This window comes from Phascolarctos cinereus, unplaced genomic scaffold (genome assembly GCF_003287225.1).
Source record: "Phascolarctos cinereus isolate Bilbo 61053 unplaced genomic scaffold, phaCin_HiC Scaffold_9;HRSCAF=440, whole genome shotgun sequence".
Classification (NCBI taxonomy): Eukaryota; Metazoa; Chordata; class Mammalia; order Diprotodontia; family Phascolarctidae; genus Phascolarctos; species Phascolarctos cinereus.
The window spans coordinates 246563400-246580006 of NW_027556402.1; the positions used below are offsets into that span (position 1 = coordinate 246563400).

Below are 16607 nucleotides of genomic sequence, written 5' to 3' on the forward strand. Positions count from 1 at the left end.
ATGACAAATGCTGCCCGAAATGAGAGTGATGTCATCTTCATCTTATTAGGATTCTCTGATTACCCAGAGCTCCAGTTCCCTTTATTCCTGGTATTCCTGGTGATATATATTATTACTGTAGCAGGAAACTTGGGCATAATTATGGATCATCAGGATTAACCCCAAACTCCACACCCCCATGTACCTATTCCTTAGTCATCTGTCTTTTATAGATTTCTGTTACTCCACTGTAATTACACCCAAATTATTACAGATCTTGCTTGTGGAAGACAGAAGCATCTCTTTTGCTCCCTGCATCACACAATATTCTTTTGCTGTCCTCTGTGTGGTCACGGAAGCATTCTTATTAGCAGTGATGGCCTATGACCGCTTTGTGGCAATTTGCAATCCTTTGCTGTACATAGTTGTCATGTCCCAGAAACGCTGTGCCCTGTTGCTGACAGCAGTATATACATGGGGCATATTTTCTTCTAGCATATTCATCTACTCTCTCCTTACAAGGTCCTACTTTGGGATCAACATCATTAATAATCTTCTCTGTGAGTATTCCGCTATCGTTTCTGTCTCTATCTCTGATAATCATGTTATGGAGACAATCTTCTTTATCCTTGCTAATTTTAACACATTTTCCACCCTCACTATTGTACTTACATCCTATCTTTTTATTTTTGTTACTATCCTGAAGATACATTCAACTAGTGGGAGATACAAAGCCTTCTCTACTTGTGCCTCCCACCTCACAGGTGTTACCATCTTCTTTGGAACTATCCTCTTCCTCTACTGTGTGCCCAGTTCCAAAAGCTCGTGGCTTCTAGTAAGAATAAGCACTGTGTTTCCTACTGTGGTAATCCCCATGCTGAACCCCTTAATATACAGTTTAAGGAATAAAGATGTGAAAGAAACTGTCAGGAATTTAATGGAACTGCCAGTTAAATGGTGCAGTGGATTGAGTTTTGAACCTGGAGTCAGGAAGGTCTTAGTCCACATCTGGCCTTTGACACATACTAACTGTGTCACCCTGGGCAAGTCACTTAACCCTGTTTGTCTGAGTTTCCTCATTTGTAAAATGAGCTAGAAAAGGAAATAATAAACCACTCCAGTATTTGTTTTCAAGAAAACCCTAAATTCAGCCACAAAGAGTTGAACACAACTAATCAACAAAACAACAGCAACAACATATTTTCACATTAAAATTATTGTTAAAGATGATTCATCTTCCTGCTGTCATAATCTTGGAGAATTAGGGGGGATATTTATTTAATATATTCATTTCTTAATCATAATTCAGGACTTTTCTAGTGTCTAACATTTGGTTGCTACAGATATCCATGAGAAATCTATGAACCCATGCTGAAATGAAGAAGCGACAACATGTAACATGAAAATAATTACTTTAGGAAAAGAAAGACAAAACAAAACAAATAAAACAAAATACAAATACAAACACAAATTTCAACAAAACTAAAGAAAACTTCTTGTACCTAAATCAATAGGATAAAGCTGGCCTCACACCAAGGTCAATCTTCTAAAATTTGTGCATAAAATAAGTGTACTCAAACCAAGAAGAACTAAAAGAAAGAAAACTACAAATCTATTTCCCTAATGAATATCCATGCAAAAATCTTAAATAAAATACTCTCAAATATATTACAGCAATGTATTACAAGGATCTTACTCTACAACTACAGAGGATTTACACCAAGCACGCAGGTTTGGTTCAATCTTAGGAATACCATCAGCATGATTGACCATATCAATAACAAAACCAACAAAAATAATCTCATTATCTCAATAGATACCGAAAAAGCTTTAAACAAAATACAGAACCCATTTCTACTAACACATTAGAGAGCATATGAATAAAGGGAGCTTTCTTTAAAATTATTAGTGTCAAATATATCAGCAAGGATTTTCTTTAGTGGGGATAAACTTAATGCCTCCCCATTAAGATCAGGGGTGAAACAAAGATGCCCATTATCACCACAATTATGCAATATTATATATAAATGTTAGCTGTACCAGTAATAGAAGAAAAGAAATTGAAGTAATTAGAATAGGTGATGAAGAAACAATTCTATCACTCTTTGTAGATGTTATGATTGTATACATAGAGACTCCTAGAGGATCAACTAAAAAAAACTATATTAAAATTAATGACTTTAGCAAGGTTGAAGGATATAAAATAAATCAACACAAATCATCCGCATTTCTATACATTACCAACAAAGCTTAGCGGCAAGGGATAGAAAGAGAAATTCCTTTTAAAATACCTTGTCAACAATATAAAATACTTGGTAGTCTACCTGCCAGGACAAACCCAGAAAAAATAGAAACACAAATACAATACACTTTTCACACAAATAAAGTCACGTATAAACAATTGCAAAAATGTCAATTGCTCATGGACAGGGTGAGCCAATATAGTAATAATGACATTTCTGCCTTAACTAATTTACTTGTTCCATACCAATCAAACTACCAAAACTATTTTATAGACCTAGAAAAAATAACAAACACAATTCACCTGAAAGAACAAAAGGTCAAGATTATGAAGGGGATTATTAAAAAACAAATGCAAAGGAACATAGCCTGGCAGTACCAGATCTCAAACTATATTATATAGTGGTCCTCATCAAACCTATCTGGTACTGGCTAAGAAACAGAGTGGTGGATCAGTGGAATTGATCAGGTACACAAGAAAGAATAGTAAATACCCATTGCTTGGTAAACTTTGAGGCATCAGAATTAATATTTTTATAGGTGATTTTGACTAGTCAATATTAGGGTGAATGGAAAATAAACTTCTAACTTCCACAGTCCTTAAGTTGCAGTGACAACAGAGATGCTAATACATCATTTTAATGCCATTTCCACTGATAAAATCATATCGGTTACTGATGTCAAATAATTTCATAGGCCTAAGAGTTTTGCATCGAGCTTTCTTTTCTATGTTTTTAGTAGCTGCCCTTGCAGTACTCTCCTGAGCAGTCATCAAAATGTATCTCCATAGGGTTTGAGAACAAATATTCTATAGGAAGTACTGTTGGCACAAGGCATGGTGCTAGGAGTTCAGAAGCACCTAGTCAAGGTTCCACAGTACCTGGATATCTATATTTGAGCAATGAATCCTGAGGCTTTCTAGGGCCAGCATTACCCATGGAAGCTTTATTATCTGCCATCTTTATGTTAGGTCATGAATATAACAGAATAATCTCACAAATATACTTGTATGTTGTTCATTCTGTGGAGTGAGGAGCAAGGGACAGCATAATAGAGATTATCTCCCACCCTGATTGTACTGTGGAAAATTATTATTAATCAATTTTTTTCATTAATTAGTTTAGCATAATCTGCACTCATGTTTGCAAAGGAAATCGTAGACAACTCTAAAGAATCTTTAGTGAATTTTCCTTTGTGACATCAAGGAAATTCCATTCCATGAATGGAAACTTAAGAAATCAAGTTCCCTCTGGTGACGTATCTCCCTTTGTCTCATGGAGAAAAATAAAGTAGAAGTTCTTTAAACCATTTGTCTGAAAGTTTCTGGATGTAGATATGTTTCATAGTCTTCTCCTAAGACTCAGCTTCTGAACACAAAAATATAAAAATTTTCTAGATTTCTGGACAGTCTAGGCTTTGCCATGAATTGGAAAGGTTTCATAAATTATTCTTAGTCAGGGAAAAGCATCATACTTTTGTATATTTATCTATTGTGTGTTCCCAATGTGATTTATAAAACTGGATTTTTATGGAACAGGGCATTTGGGGGGAGGAACAAAATTGTAATCAATAAATGGCTGTTAAGTTATTCTGGGAAAATTAGCAATAGAAATAGGATGATATTTGTTTCAGGTACCCATGGACAAATACTGTAGTGTTGATCCTGGGAGGAGCTGAGGGGGAAGTTTGTCCATAAGAGTGTTAATTCTCTAAGGAGTTCTGAACATTTTGCTTGTTCCACAAGTATCAGAATGTTCAAGATGGAAAGGAAGTGTCACAATCATGGTGTGCATCCAAACTCCTCCATTTTTGGAGAAATAAATTGAAGCCCATTAAGCTTTTATGTTTTATCCAAAGTCACATAGTAACAATTGGTTAGAACCTGAGGGAAATTAAATTTCTCAGAATGTTGATGATGAAACAAGCTTCCCTCCTGTCATTAGAGTTGGGGAGATATGGATATGGAATGCAGTATAAGTGTCAGGTATGATTACTGTTATCAATTTATTTGCTTTCTCTCTCTCCCCCACTCCCCTCTGTGGTGTGTGTGTGTGTGTGTGTGTGTGTGATTGTATGCCTTTCCAGTCTTCTTAGACCTTTCTCCTCTCCATTTACTCTGTGATACAATGGCAGTGGTCTCCTTGCTGTTCTAGGAAGAAGACATTTCATCTGCTCTCTCAAGAGAAATTCACTGGCTACCCCCCATGTCTGCATATCTCTACTTTTTCAATTCTACCTCTTAGGGTACCTGATTTTCTTCAAGAACCAGATAAAATCTCACTTTATGTAAGATGACTTACTGGAATCCCTTTAATACTAATGCCTTGCCTTTGTTGATTATTTCCAATTTATGCTGTCTAGAGCTTCTTTGTACAGGTTTTTCCACTATTAGGTAGTGAACACCTTGATTTCATGGACTCTTTTCCTGTTCTTGGAATTCCTAAAGCTTAGCACCTGCCTGGCACAAAGAGGATACTTAATCAATGTTTGTTGACTCACTGTGTGTGATTTTGTGTACTAAGTTGGTTACATGCTAGAGGTAGACAAAAGAAGGGAATTTTGCAAAGAAATAACTAATGAAAAAGAAGAAACAAAATCAAACTTAAGTAAGATGAAGAAAATTTGGCATTGGAAGGGCTTTTAGAGGTCATCTAGTCTAAACCTTTCATTATACATGTCATAAAGACCCAACATGTTGTGAGGGCTGACCTATGTGTATAGCATAGGGATGGTGTTATATGTCTTGAAGGGAATTGGATCAAAGAGGGAATATTATACCCACTCAATTGTGTATAGAAATCTACCTTACCATACAGGCAAGTAAGAGGGAAAGGGGACAAGAGAAGGGTGTGTGCGTATGTGTGTGTGATAGAAGAGGGACAGATTAGGGTAGGGGATGGTTAAAAGCAAAACACTTTTGAAGAGGGACAGGGTGAAATGTGGGAGATAATAGAATAAAATCGGGGGATCTGATGGTGCAAAATACAAATAGCAATAGTAACTGAAAAAATTTCAAAGCAAGTTTCTCTGATAAAAGACTCATTTTTCAAACATATAAAGAACTGAGTCAAATTCAAAAAAAATTAGCCATTCCCCAATTGCTCAGTGATGAATTTATATGAAGTTTTCAGATGAAGTCATCAAAGCTATCTGTGGCCATATTAGAAAAGTGCTCTAACTCACTATTGATTGGATAAATGCAAGTTAAAACAATGCTGAGGTGCTACCTCATACTTATTAGATTGGCTAATAGGATAGAAATGGAAAATGAAAAATCATGGAAGGGACGTGGGGGAAATGATTTATTAATGCACTATTGTTGAAACTGTGAAGTGATTCAACCATTCTGGAGAGGAATTTAGAACCATGCACAAAGGGCTATAAAACCATGCGTACCTCTTGACCTAGCAATAACACTACCAGGTCTGTGTCCTAAAAGAGATAGAAAACAAACAAAAAAAAAAAGGAAAGAAACTATATGTACAAAAATGTCTATAGCAGCTCTTTTATGGTTGCAAATACATGGAAATTTAGGAGATAACCATCAATTGGGGAATGTCTGAACAAATATTGGTATGTGATTGTGATGGAATACTATTATGCTATGGCAGATAATGAGTAGGATGGTGTCAGAAAGCCCTGGAAAGACTTGCATGAGCTGATGCAAAATGAAATAGACTGTGCAAAAAGGACAGTAATATTGTGAGATGATCAGCTACGAATAACTTAGCTATTCTCAGCAATGCAATGATCCAGGACAACTCTGAAGGACTTATGATGAAAAATGATATCCATCCCCAGAGAAATGACTGACAGTGTTTGAATATAGAATGAAGCATTTTTTTACTTTATTTTTCTTGAGGATTTTTTTTTTGGTCTATGTTTTCTTTCACTCCATCACTATTGGAAATGTTTTTCATGACTGCACATGCATGACCTATACCAAAATATTTCCATCATAAACAAGTATTTAACCAAAAAAAGACTTCCAAAAACCAGGAGGATAAATCCCAGCCAATCTGAAAAGGGGGGAGAGAGACTCTGACCCTTAAAAAATCTTGGCACTAAAAAATTTTGGGAAGCTAAAAACAGAGAAAATTTGATTTTAAAATGTAAAGTCCTAGAATAATTATCTTCTTAAAATTCAGTTCTAAACCCCAGGACTATTCAAATTGGAATCTTTACTGACACTACTACTTTCAGGGGAGGGGAGAAGAAAGAAAATTGGAAAGCATGAATTATAGTAATGTGTGATATCAGCATAACCACGAAATTCCAATTATTTAAATAATTAAATGCTTTCTATGGATGATGAAACTAAAGTTTAGGAAAGCAAAGTCCTCACGCTCCAGATAATACACAAGAGTCGAGACCTTCACCATGTGCTGCAGCTGCCTCTGGAAATGTCCCCTATGCAGAGATCAGAGCCATTGACAATTCTTAAAGCCTACTTGCATGCTACATTCCACAAAATTTTATGAATTCTTACTTCTCCAGAGAAACTGACATGTTTCTTTTGGCACCACATTTGGAGATAGAAAATAATACCTGGTAGAGTTTTATGTTTTGCCTAAACTCATAGGTGGAAGAGGCTAGAAGGTGGAAGCTTAATGTCAAACCTATTATTAATAACAGAGCTTACCCTCCTGTCAGTAAGAAAGGTGGAAAACTAAGGCTGGGAAATTCAGTTGTCAAAAATGATGCATTTCTTGCTTTAAGACAAGTCAAGTAAAACAAAAATCTTTCATTAAATCTCTACTATATGGCACAGGAGCCATGCTGAATGTTGGGCATACAAAGAAAGTTAAAAAAAAATGATTCCTGTACTCAAAGAGCTCACAGCTTAATGGTAGATACAATATACAAACAACCAGGTATAAGTAAGACAGGGTAAACTAGGTATAATTTAAAGGGAAGGTGATAATATTAAGGAAGAGTGGGAAAGGTTTTTTTTTTTCCTAGAAGGTGGACACCTTCTATGACACCTGAGAAACCAAAGGACCTATATAGGAGGGGGAAAAATGCTAGACTTTATTTTTCATTCAATCATTTATTCATTGACATTTATTTACTTATTCATTAATTTATTGATTTATTTAGTTATTTATCTATTATCCTTTTATTTGTGTATTTATTTGTGTAAACAGTTTTATTCTCAATGCTATGCTTTGTAGAACTTCCCTGCCAGAACATGGAAGAAGAGTACAATTCCATTCTTCAACTCCAATCCTGATCATCTAATTACTGGGAAAGGACAGTTCCAACACAAATTGTGTATCTTTCCATCTAATATATCTATAATTAAATATACATATATACAGTATATGTATATATATGTGTGTGTGTGTATATATGCACACATATATGTGTGCATATGTGATATAAATAGATTGATATAGATCTATTTGATTATTTAATTCAATGTAATCTATCATTCCATCAACCTTAATGCTTTTATTTTTGTTTATTTCCAAAGTAGAATTTAGCTCAATTATAATAAGATGAAGTAAAAATCTGAATTGAAATCTCCACTCAGATTTCAAGGAAATCCCATTTTGAAAAAATAACACAGGAAACTCCGGGTTTCCTCCAATGAATTGTTTTGTAGACTTTGGGGAAAGACTCAGAGGAGATTCTTTGGAGCCTGGTTCCCCAGGGTCCTTAGGCAGATTTTATATATCTTCCTTCATTCCTGACTTAGCTCCTAGATACAGCAAAATCGTTTCGTTCCCTTTCCTCTTTTTGTCTTAAACTATGAAATGGGGAACATTTTATTCTCCTGTCCCACTCTGTGGAATTACCATAGTTTGAAGTTATCAGGCTGTGTATGCATACTGACGATCTCAATCTAATCAGATACTCTTTTCTCAGGGTTTTTACCACCATGGAAAAAATAATTTGCCATCCCATTATTCCCATCAATTCATATCTAAGAAATAAGACATACAGAGTATCTGTCTTTTGGTAAGTGTATAGACTTGCATGTGGAGTATATGAGTGTCTGGGGCTAGTCACAAGAGAGCCAATCAGAAATTCAAATGAATTGACTAATAATTTATTATTTGTAAGTCACCAATAACTAAAAGGAGGAAGTTGAACTTGAAATAGGATTTGGGCAAAGAGTAGAAGGACTTTAAATGCAAATGAGGAGGGATAACTTTTTTTAGATTAAAAGACACAGTTGCAAAAGACTCTAGGGCTTCTATTACTGCAAATTTCTTTAAGTTAAGGAGGGGAAATGGGGGCAAGGGTTCTAATTTCTGCTGACAGCAGATAACATAAAACTCAATCAGGAAGAATTTTCTGGGGTTTTCAAAAAGAGCTATTTCTAATTCCTGTGGGAGCTCTTCACAATAAATCTGTAAAGACTGGTGATGAATTTAAAAATCTAATACAAACCAAATAGGAGAGTTGGAAGGGATTATTAAGGAAATCTTCCACCTAGAGGTCCTACAGTCTCCTGGAGAGTACTTCCTTTTGCCTTGTTCCCTTTGAGCAGAAGTCAGTAATTTAAGAGGCAAGTCCAGAGGATCAGTCAGCCCAACCAATATATGTTTATTAAGCACCTACCATGTGTTAGGTACTATGCTAAATACAGGAAATACAAAAAGAAGCAAAAGATAGTTGCTGTCATCAAGGAATTTACAATCGAATAGGGGAGACAAAAAATAGCAAATGTATGCAAACCAGCTAAATACAGAGGATAAATAGAAAATTGTTAGCAGAGGGAAGGCACTAGAAATAAGATGAAATAATTAACATTGGTTGATGGTCAATTGCCTAGTGGCTAGTAATTCCTCAGAACAAAGAGAGATAACCTGAATAGATCATAGCAGTTTTAAACAGACTTAGAACAACATTACAGGTGACAGATTGGTTGAAGCTGCTCAGCTACTTGACTTGTTTGTGAGGCTGGGTAATAGGAACAGGATTTCAGCTGAGAGAAAGTCTTAACTTTGGGAGTTGACCCTTCTTAGTCTTGTCTCTGGAGTTCTCAAAAATCTATTCTGGAAGACATATTTCTCTGTGGTTAATCCCATCCAAATATTAAAGTGGGACAGGAATCTCCAAGATATCTGAGGCCCCCTTCAGGATAGAAACAGAGGTCTTTTTGTGTTGTTGAATAAAATAGAGATAGAGGTTCAATTTATGCAATCCTATAACTCCCTTTCTTTGATTTCTTAGGTTACTTTATCTAGGGAGAAGATGTTTCTCCCACACTCACATAATATAGATTGCATCCATTTCCTCCAAGGACCATAGGATAGAGAATGCAAATAATGGGAAGATCATTAGATCATGAAATTTTAGAGTGAGAAGGATTCTTTGAAAACAAGATGTTAGACTGATTACTTACCCCAACAAAAATGACTGGCCTCTGTTTATATATGTTAAAATCCATTCCTTCCATCCAGGTCCACTTCCTCCATCCAGCTCCCTTCTCTTCATCCTCTCTCTATCCTCTCCATCCTCCACCCTCTCTCCTTTCTCTTCAAGTCTGCTCCCCTACCCCATGTAAGTAATACTCTAGTGCTATCTTGTATCACTTCTCAGGGACCTTTCCTTGGTACACTGATTTGTATCATAGTCAATTTCATGTGTATGCCTTCTCCTTATCCATCACATCCCCCCCCCATTAAAAAGGATACATACATATTTATGATAACTGGCTTCTCTCAAGAATATTAAAATCTAAAGGAGGGTTTTAGCAGACAAGATACATTCATGGTATTGATATGACACAAAAGAAGTGTGCAATGTTTATGTGCCTTATGTGTGTTAATACTCGGTAAATTTTTAATAGAATTGAAATGTATAATGAACCTAAGTGAGGCTCAGAAAGTTTGTGTAACTTATCAAGTTCATATTAGTAGTAAACAGAAAAGCCAGGAATTAAAATGAAATCTTCCTACTCCAAATCTGCATTTTTTTTTGGTTTGATTTTGTCTCAACTAGATTGTATAGACAAAGGGACAGGGACAAGGACTGATCTGTTATTTCACTGATGCATAGGACTATCTCTTGAAGAAAATCCTTCGGCAAATGCAATATTGTACCTTCTCTGCCTATAACACTAAGAGGTAGACAACATGTGTAAGAGGCAAGGAATTCAAACCAGGTCTTCTTAACCCTGGGCCAGATCTCTCTCTCTCTTCATTGTGCAACTTTGCCTCTCATTGTTGGGGAGGGAGAGAGAGAGGGAGGGAGAGAAAGACAGAGAGAGACAGAGACACAGAGAGAGACAATGAGAGACAATGAGAGACAGAGACAGAGACACACAGAGATATGGAGATACACAGAGACACAGAGAGAGATTTAGAGAAAGAGAGAGACAGAGATGTGGGGGTGAGAGAGAGAGAGAGAGAGAGAGAGAGAGAGAGAGAGAGAGAGAGTTGAGACCATACTCTATGCTCTCCTCTCCTCTCCTCAGAGAGATCAAACTAACATGAAACTAAAGGTTATCATACTTTTCTATGATCACAAAACTCTTATCAGAGTCAGAATTAGAACTTGGATTTTCCCAACTCCAAGTCTAGTACTGAATCCACTGTTTCATTATAGAACTATGCTATGTGATGAAAAGGGAGATGAAGGCATAAGTCTCTGTGTGTGTGTGTGTGTGTGTGTGTGTGTGTAAAATCAGCCTAAAGATAATGTGGAATGTCACTATAAATGCAGGACAAGAGATTACCAGGTGAGATGTAGATAAGAGTAGAAGAAAAGGTTTAAGAGATGAGTCTGTAATAAAATACCATGACCTCATTTGCTTCTACAGAAAGGTATCATATATAACTAACAATGGGAATAAACTAGAAAGCCTTTTTTAAAACACAGGAGAATTTTGACCTAAAACTATTATTGAGAATTAGTAGCCCGAGAACCATGACAAGTATATGACACTGGAAAGGTATTACTTATTTAAAATAAACATGCAAAGTAAATGAAAGATAAGTTTCACATAAAAAATTAAGACTTCTGTGATTAATCACATCAGGAATGTTGAGAAGTTGGGGTCATGGTAGACAGCATTGAGGTAAAATAAGTACATTCAGAAACAGAACTCTCATCAGATGACCTAGAAAGTAACAACTAGGTGGAGTGTTTCAGAAAACAGATCACAAGCTTGGCATAGATGACATAAGAATGTGAATTTAATTAAGTCTATTGAACCTCTCTCTTAACCTCACGCACACGCACACACACACAAAAGTAGAGCATGTATTCATTGCTTTACTGGCCTTGACTATAATGTTCTTCCTCCAAAAATTGAGAGATCAATGAGGACCAATTACATTGTGGATCTGAGTCTTTTTATTAGAAGGAACTCTTTATTCTGTTAGTTAAAATGGAAACCTATGAGAAGTGTCTGCTCTATCTCTGAACATTTGTTAGAGAAGAGAAAGATGGGGATAATCTGATACACATTCTAGACTTTAGGAGAGCAGATTGCAAAGGGTTCTTGAAAATGATCAGATGAGGTCATCCTAGGAGGGTCAGAAATCTCTCAAGAATGAAATTCTAAAGGAAAAAAATAGTTCTTATTACAAAAAGAAGAGCTTCGTATAAATAGAACAATATGTGTTCAAGAAAAGTCATCATATGTTCTAATATGTAAATCATGTCTAGAACATGAGGGGAATACTGGTATAGAAGTTTGATAGAAAATTGAGATATTATCTCGTTAGAATAATGACATGAGTGCAAAATCACAAAATGAGTTGAGATTGGTGGGGACCAAGAAAAGTTTCATGTCAAATATGGTGCTTCAGCTGTGTCATTATGGAAAAGGACTGTCTAGCAGAAGGAAGGTGTATATTCCAGGCATGGGGAATGACCAGTGCAAAGGTATAGATAAGGAACCCAAAGGATCATGTTTGCAGTGCAGAGAGAAGATTGTATGGCACATGCATCATTTAGGGATGTCTTGTCGCCATTTGATAGTGACCATTTAAAAAAATGACTCGGACAAAAGCATAGATTACGTGCTTATCAAAGTTTCAGAGACTGCAAATCACAGTTTTGGATATTGTTTGTGAAAATGAGGGAAAAAAAAAACCTTAGCAGGCCAGAACAATGCTCTGAAATACATAGGATGGAATTTTATAAGAATAATATAAATTCTTGTTCTGGGGTCCTACAAATAAACTTTCAAATACAAGAAGAAAGACTCATGGCTAAGTATTGTTTCCCACAGAGGTGGGAATAGTTGGTTTTTGTCAGGTCATATAGAGTTTCAAAATCAAGACAGAACAGAATACATTTTATGCTAATATAGAAGATGGAATGGAGTGATGAGATACTTAAGACCGGAAGAGCATATAGACAGGATGAAGACCTTAACCTAAGTTGTTAGCTGCATGAGTGAAGGTAGAGACCTTTTTGTCAGACATTGTGGGGGTAAAAAAGTCTAGACTTCACAACTGATCAAGTAAGGTGAGGGAAAATGCAGATTCCAGGATAATTATGGATTTAGGAACCTGGGAAACAGGTGGAATATGGTGCCTATGATAAAAATTGGGAAGTTTGAAAGAGAAAAGCATTTTACAAGAATAGTTATGAGTTCTTTTCAGAATATCATATACACATATGTATACATGTTCACCTACGTGTGCATTTATATGCATATGATGTACATATAGCTATGCATGATTGTGATGTACCTATATGTATCTGTGTGCATACACATAGGTATATGTGCATATACATGTTGCAAGTATATGCACACATGCATAGCTATATATATACAAAGCATATACATATAATAATTATATACGTACATATATACTCATGCATAGCTATGCACATGTGCAAAACATATACACATACAAAGCTATGTATGTACATATCTGTACACACATATGAATGAAATGCCAAATAACTGAACTTTTTTTTAATTCCAAATTCAACAGAAGGTCACTGGATGTATCTGAACAGAACAAATTACTTTATTAGGCCTACACTTAAGGAAACTCACTTTGGTATCTGTGTGAATGAAGCATTGAAGTGGGACCAAGCTGGAAATAAAGAGATCAGATAAAAAGGTAATACAATAATGTTGGTTACAGGTGATGAAGGCAGTGGATGTGTGAGTAAAGAGTATAAATGAAAGAAATTTTATAGAGGTAGAAATGCCAAGTTAACTGAGACAGATGAAATAGATCCTCAAGAACTAAAAGAAAAAACAGGTAAGATTGCCAAATCATTTGCAATGAACTTTGAAATATCGCAGAGAACAAGGGAGACATCTGCAGAAATAAAGGTAAATGCTACAATTATTTTAAAGAGAGGAAACAAATTAGAAACATCTATGTCAGTGGGATTGTCTTAAATTCCCCATATGAAGAAAATTTTAAAACTGTGGTTAGCAAACATTTGAACAAGGTAGTGGTGATTGCAAAGGACCAGTATAGTTAAATGAAAAATAAAAAGGTCAAGAACTTTTATTTTCTTTTTGGTGGAATCTCTGATTTGGTGAGCTTCAGCAGTTTATTGGATAAAAGATGTGAATTAAAGTTTGGCTTCTGACATATACTTGGTTTATGACCATGGGCAAAGCATTAAATTATTTCATACCACATCCAACTCTACAAGATTTTTGGTAATGCACCAGATATTCTCTGTTCTCATGATAAAATTTTCACAAAAAGCCTTCCCTACATAAATGAAATTATAATTATTGCACAGGGTGGCAAGGAGCAATTAATTGGTTGAGATGAAATGCCATAGGTATAATTTATATAGATTTTTGATAAACTGTCTTAGGCAATTTCTATGGAAAATAGGATGATAAGCTGAATGACGGCAAAATTTTGAGAATTCAGAACTACTTGAAAGCTAGACGTAAGTGTCATTTATCTAATGGCTTCCTATTATCTAGAAAATCTGACATTACTCCACCTTAGTCATCTAGGGACCTCTTGTTGGCAAATCATAGTTTTAGACAATGGTTGGGAGAATAAAGAATTTAAAAAAAAAACACTTAAGAGGCCAGAATAATGGTCCAAAATACATAGGATGGAATTTTATAAGACAAGTATAAATTCTTGTTCTGAGGTCCCACACATCAACTTTACAAATACAAGAAGAATAACTCATGACTTAATATTCCTCTATCTGGCAAAAACAACAACAACAACTTAGATGATTTAGAGGATTAAACATTTATCATGAATTATGAATATTCCATGGAGGTCAAGAAATATTTGGAGATTTTAGGGACAATTAAGAGAACACATCACCCCTCTATGGGGAGGTGATAGTAATATTATATTATAATCTTCATACATTCTTTATTATAATATTTATAAATATTATATTTGTATGATTGCATAAATATTATATTACTTATAGAAACATTTTATATTTCTTTGGTAAGATCACAATTGGTTCTATCCTCAGTTCTGGGTACTTTTATGATGGCTCCAATTCATATCAAATAAAGATCAGTTGAAGTTAGGGGAAATGCTTATGCAGGACAATAGAATAATTAATGTGAAGTTGAGGAAAAGGCCTGATGGCAATATTCTTGTATTTGAAGGGACATCTAATAAATAGATCAGTTAATTCAAAAAACATCAGTTAAATGCCAACTATTTGCCTAGGATTATGCTACATGCTGTCAATAAAAAGACAGCAATCTTCTTCAAGTAACTTACCTTCTATTGGAGGAGACAAGGGAGATATTTGTAAGCATGATATTTAAGGGAAAAATACACAATAAATAGAAGGTAATTTGGTGGGGAAGACACCAAGCTTAAAGGACTGTTAAAGGTTAAAACTGAGGAAGTGTGTTGTACATTACAAAAACAAAACAAAACAAAACAAAAACCCTAAGGATTCTGATTGATCAGAAGAGATAGTACATTGCCATGGGGTGGGTGTGGAGCATGTTGTCAAGGTATATGAATTAGATGAAAAGGTAGGTGTGAGAAATGTCTGGAAAAGCATTTTGATTGAACAACATGGGGCAAGAAGAAAAATAATCTACATTAAAGCTGGAAAAGTAGGTGAGAGTCAAAGTCATGGAAATCCTTAAATGCCAAACATAGGAGTTGTATTTGAAGCCAGAGATAAAAAGGAAGTTGTTAAAGTTTGTGGAGAACAGTGACATGGTCTGATCCATGTTTTAGGCCAATCAATGTGGCAGCTGTAAGAGAGGGATTAGCCCCAGAAAAGAAAGGAGGACCAATAGATAGATACTGCAAAGAGATCAATTTAGTTTTGATGGAAATTTCAATTTCAATCCATTTAGAGTTATTCAATTTGAATTAGTGTCCTTGAAACTATATGTTTTAAAGCAAGGACTGTAACCAATCATAACGGTAATTGTAGGGGTGGGGGTTATATTTGAATCATGTTTTGAAGTATATAGCCATAGATTTTTTTTCCTGACTTTGATAGGTTGTGACTGTATAACACCGAAATTCTCTCCAAAAGTAACCATGGTGAGTGCTAAACGAAATCAGAGTGCTACAGTGATGTTCATACTCTTAGGATTCTCTGAATACCCAGATCTCCAAGTGCCCCTCTTCTTGGTGTTCCTGGCCATCTATGTCGTCACTGTGGTGGGAAATTTGGGCATGATTGTGATCATCAGATGCAACCCCAAACTCCACACCCCTATGTACTTTTTCCTCAGTCACTTATCCTTTGTGGATTTCTGTTACTCCACTATAATCACACCCAAACTGTTAGAAATCTTAGTTGTGGAAGACAGAACCATCTCCTTCATGGGATGCATCATGCAATTTTCTTTTGCTGTCACCTGTGTGGTGACAGAGATGTTCATGTTGGCAGTGATGGCTTATGATCGATTTGTAGCTATTTGCAATCCCTTACTATATACAGTTGTCATGTCCCAGAAACTTTGTACCCTTCTGGTCACCATATCATACTCATGGGGCCTCTTTTCTTGTGTGGTCTTCACCTACTCTCTCCTTATCTTGTCTTTTTGTGAGATTAACATCATTAATAATATTCTCTGTGAGTATTCTGCCATCCTCTCTGCCTCCTTCTCTGATAAACACTTAACTGAGGTAATTCTATTTAGTCTTTCAAATTTTAATACCTTTTGCACCCTCATAATTATACTTACCTCCTATCTCTTTATTTGTATAACTGTCACGAAGATGCCTTCAACCAGTGGGAGATGTAAAGCCTTCTCCACCTGTGCCTCCCACCTGACGGCTGTTACCGTTTTCTTTGGAACTATCCTCTGCCTCTATTGTGTGCCCAGTTCCAAAAGCTCATGGCTCATGATCAGAGTAAGCACTGTTTTTTGTACAGTGGTGATTCCCATGTTGAACCCGTTAATATACAGTCTCAGGAACAAAGATGTGAAGGAAACGTTCAGGAAATTAATGGTTATCAAAATATTTTCTTGCTAA

At 35.6% G+C, this 16607-nt stretch overlaps 2 protein-coding genes across 2 annotated transcripts; both read left to right on the top strand.

The window, feature by feature from the left end:
- Positions 1 to 6664, top strand: LOC110199530 (olfactory receptor 5D18-like). The gene is given in 3 exon segments (XM_020974409.1): positions 1 to 144; positions 146 to 936; positions 6544 to 6664. Coding segments are annotated over 3 exon segments (1056 nt in total).
- An 8995-nt stretch (positions 6665 to 15659) lies between these two features.
- On the top strand, positions 15660 to 16607 carry LOC110199531 (olfactory receptor 5D13-like). The gene has a single exon (XM_020974410.2). The coding sequence runs from the start codon at positions 15663 to 15665 to the stop codon at positions 16605 to 16607; it is 945 nt and encodes a 314-aa protein (XP_020830069.1). The 5' UTR covers positions 15660 to 15662.

Coding starts and splice junctions, on each gene's coding strand:
- LOC110199531 (XM_020974410.2), top strand. CDS start 15,663: ATGGTGAGTGCTAAACGAAATCAGAGTGCTACAGTGATGTTCATACTC.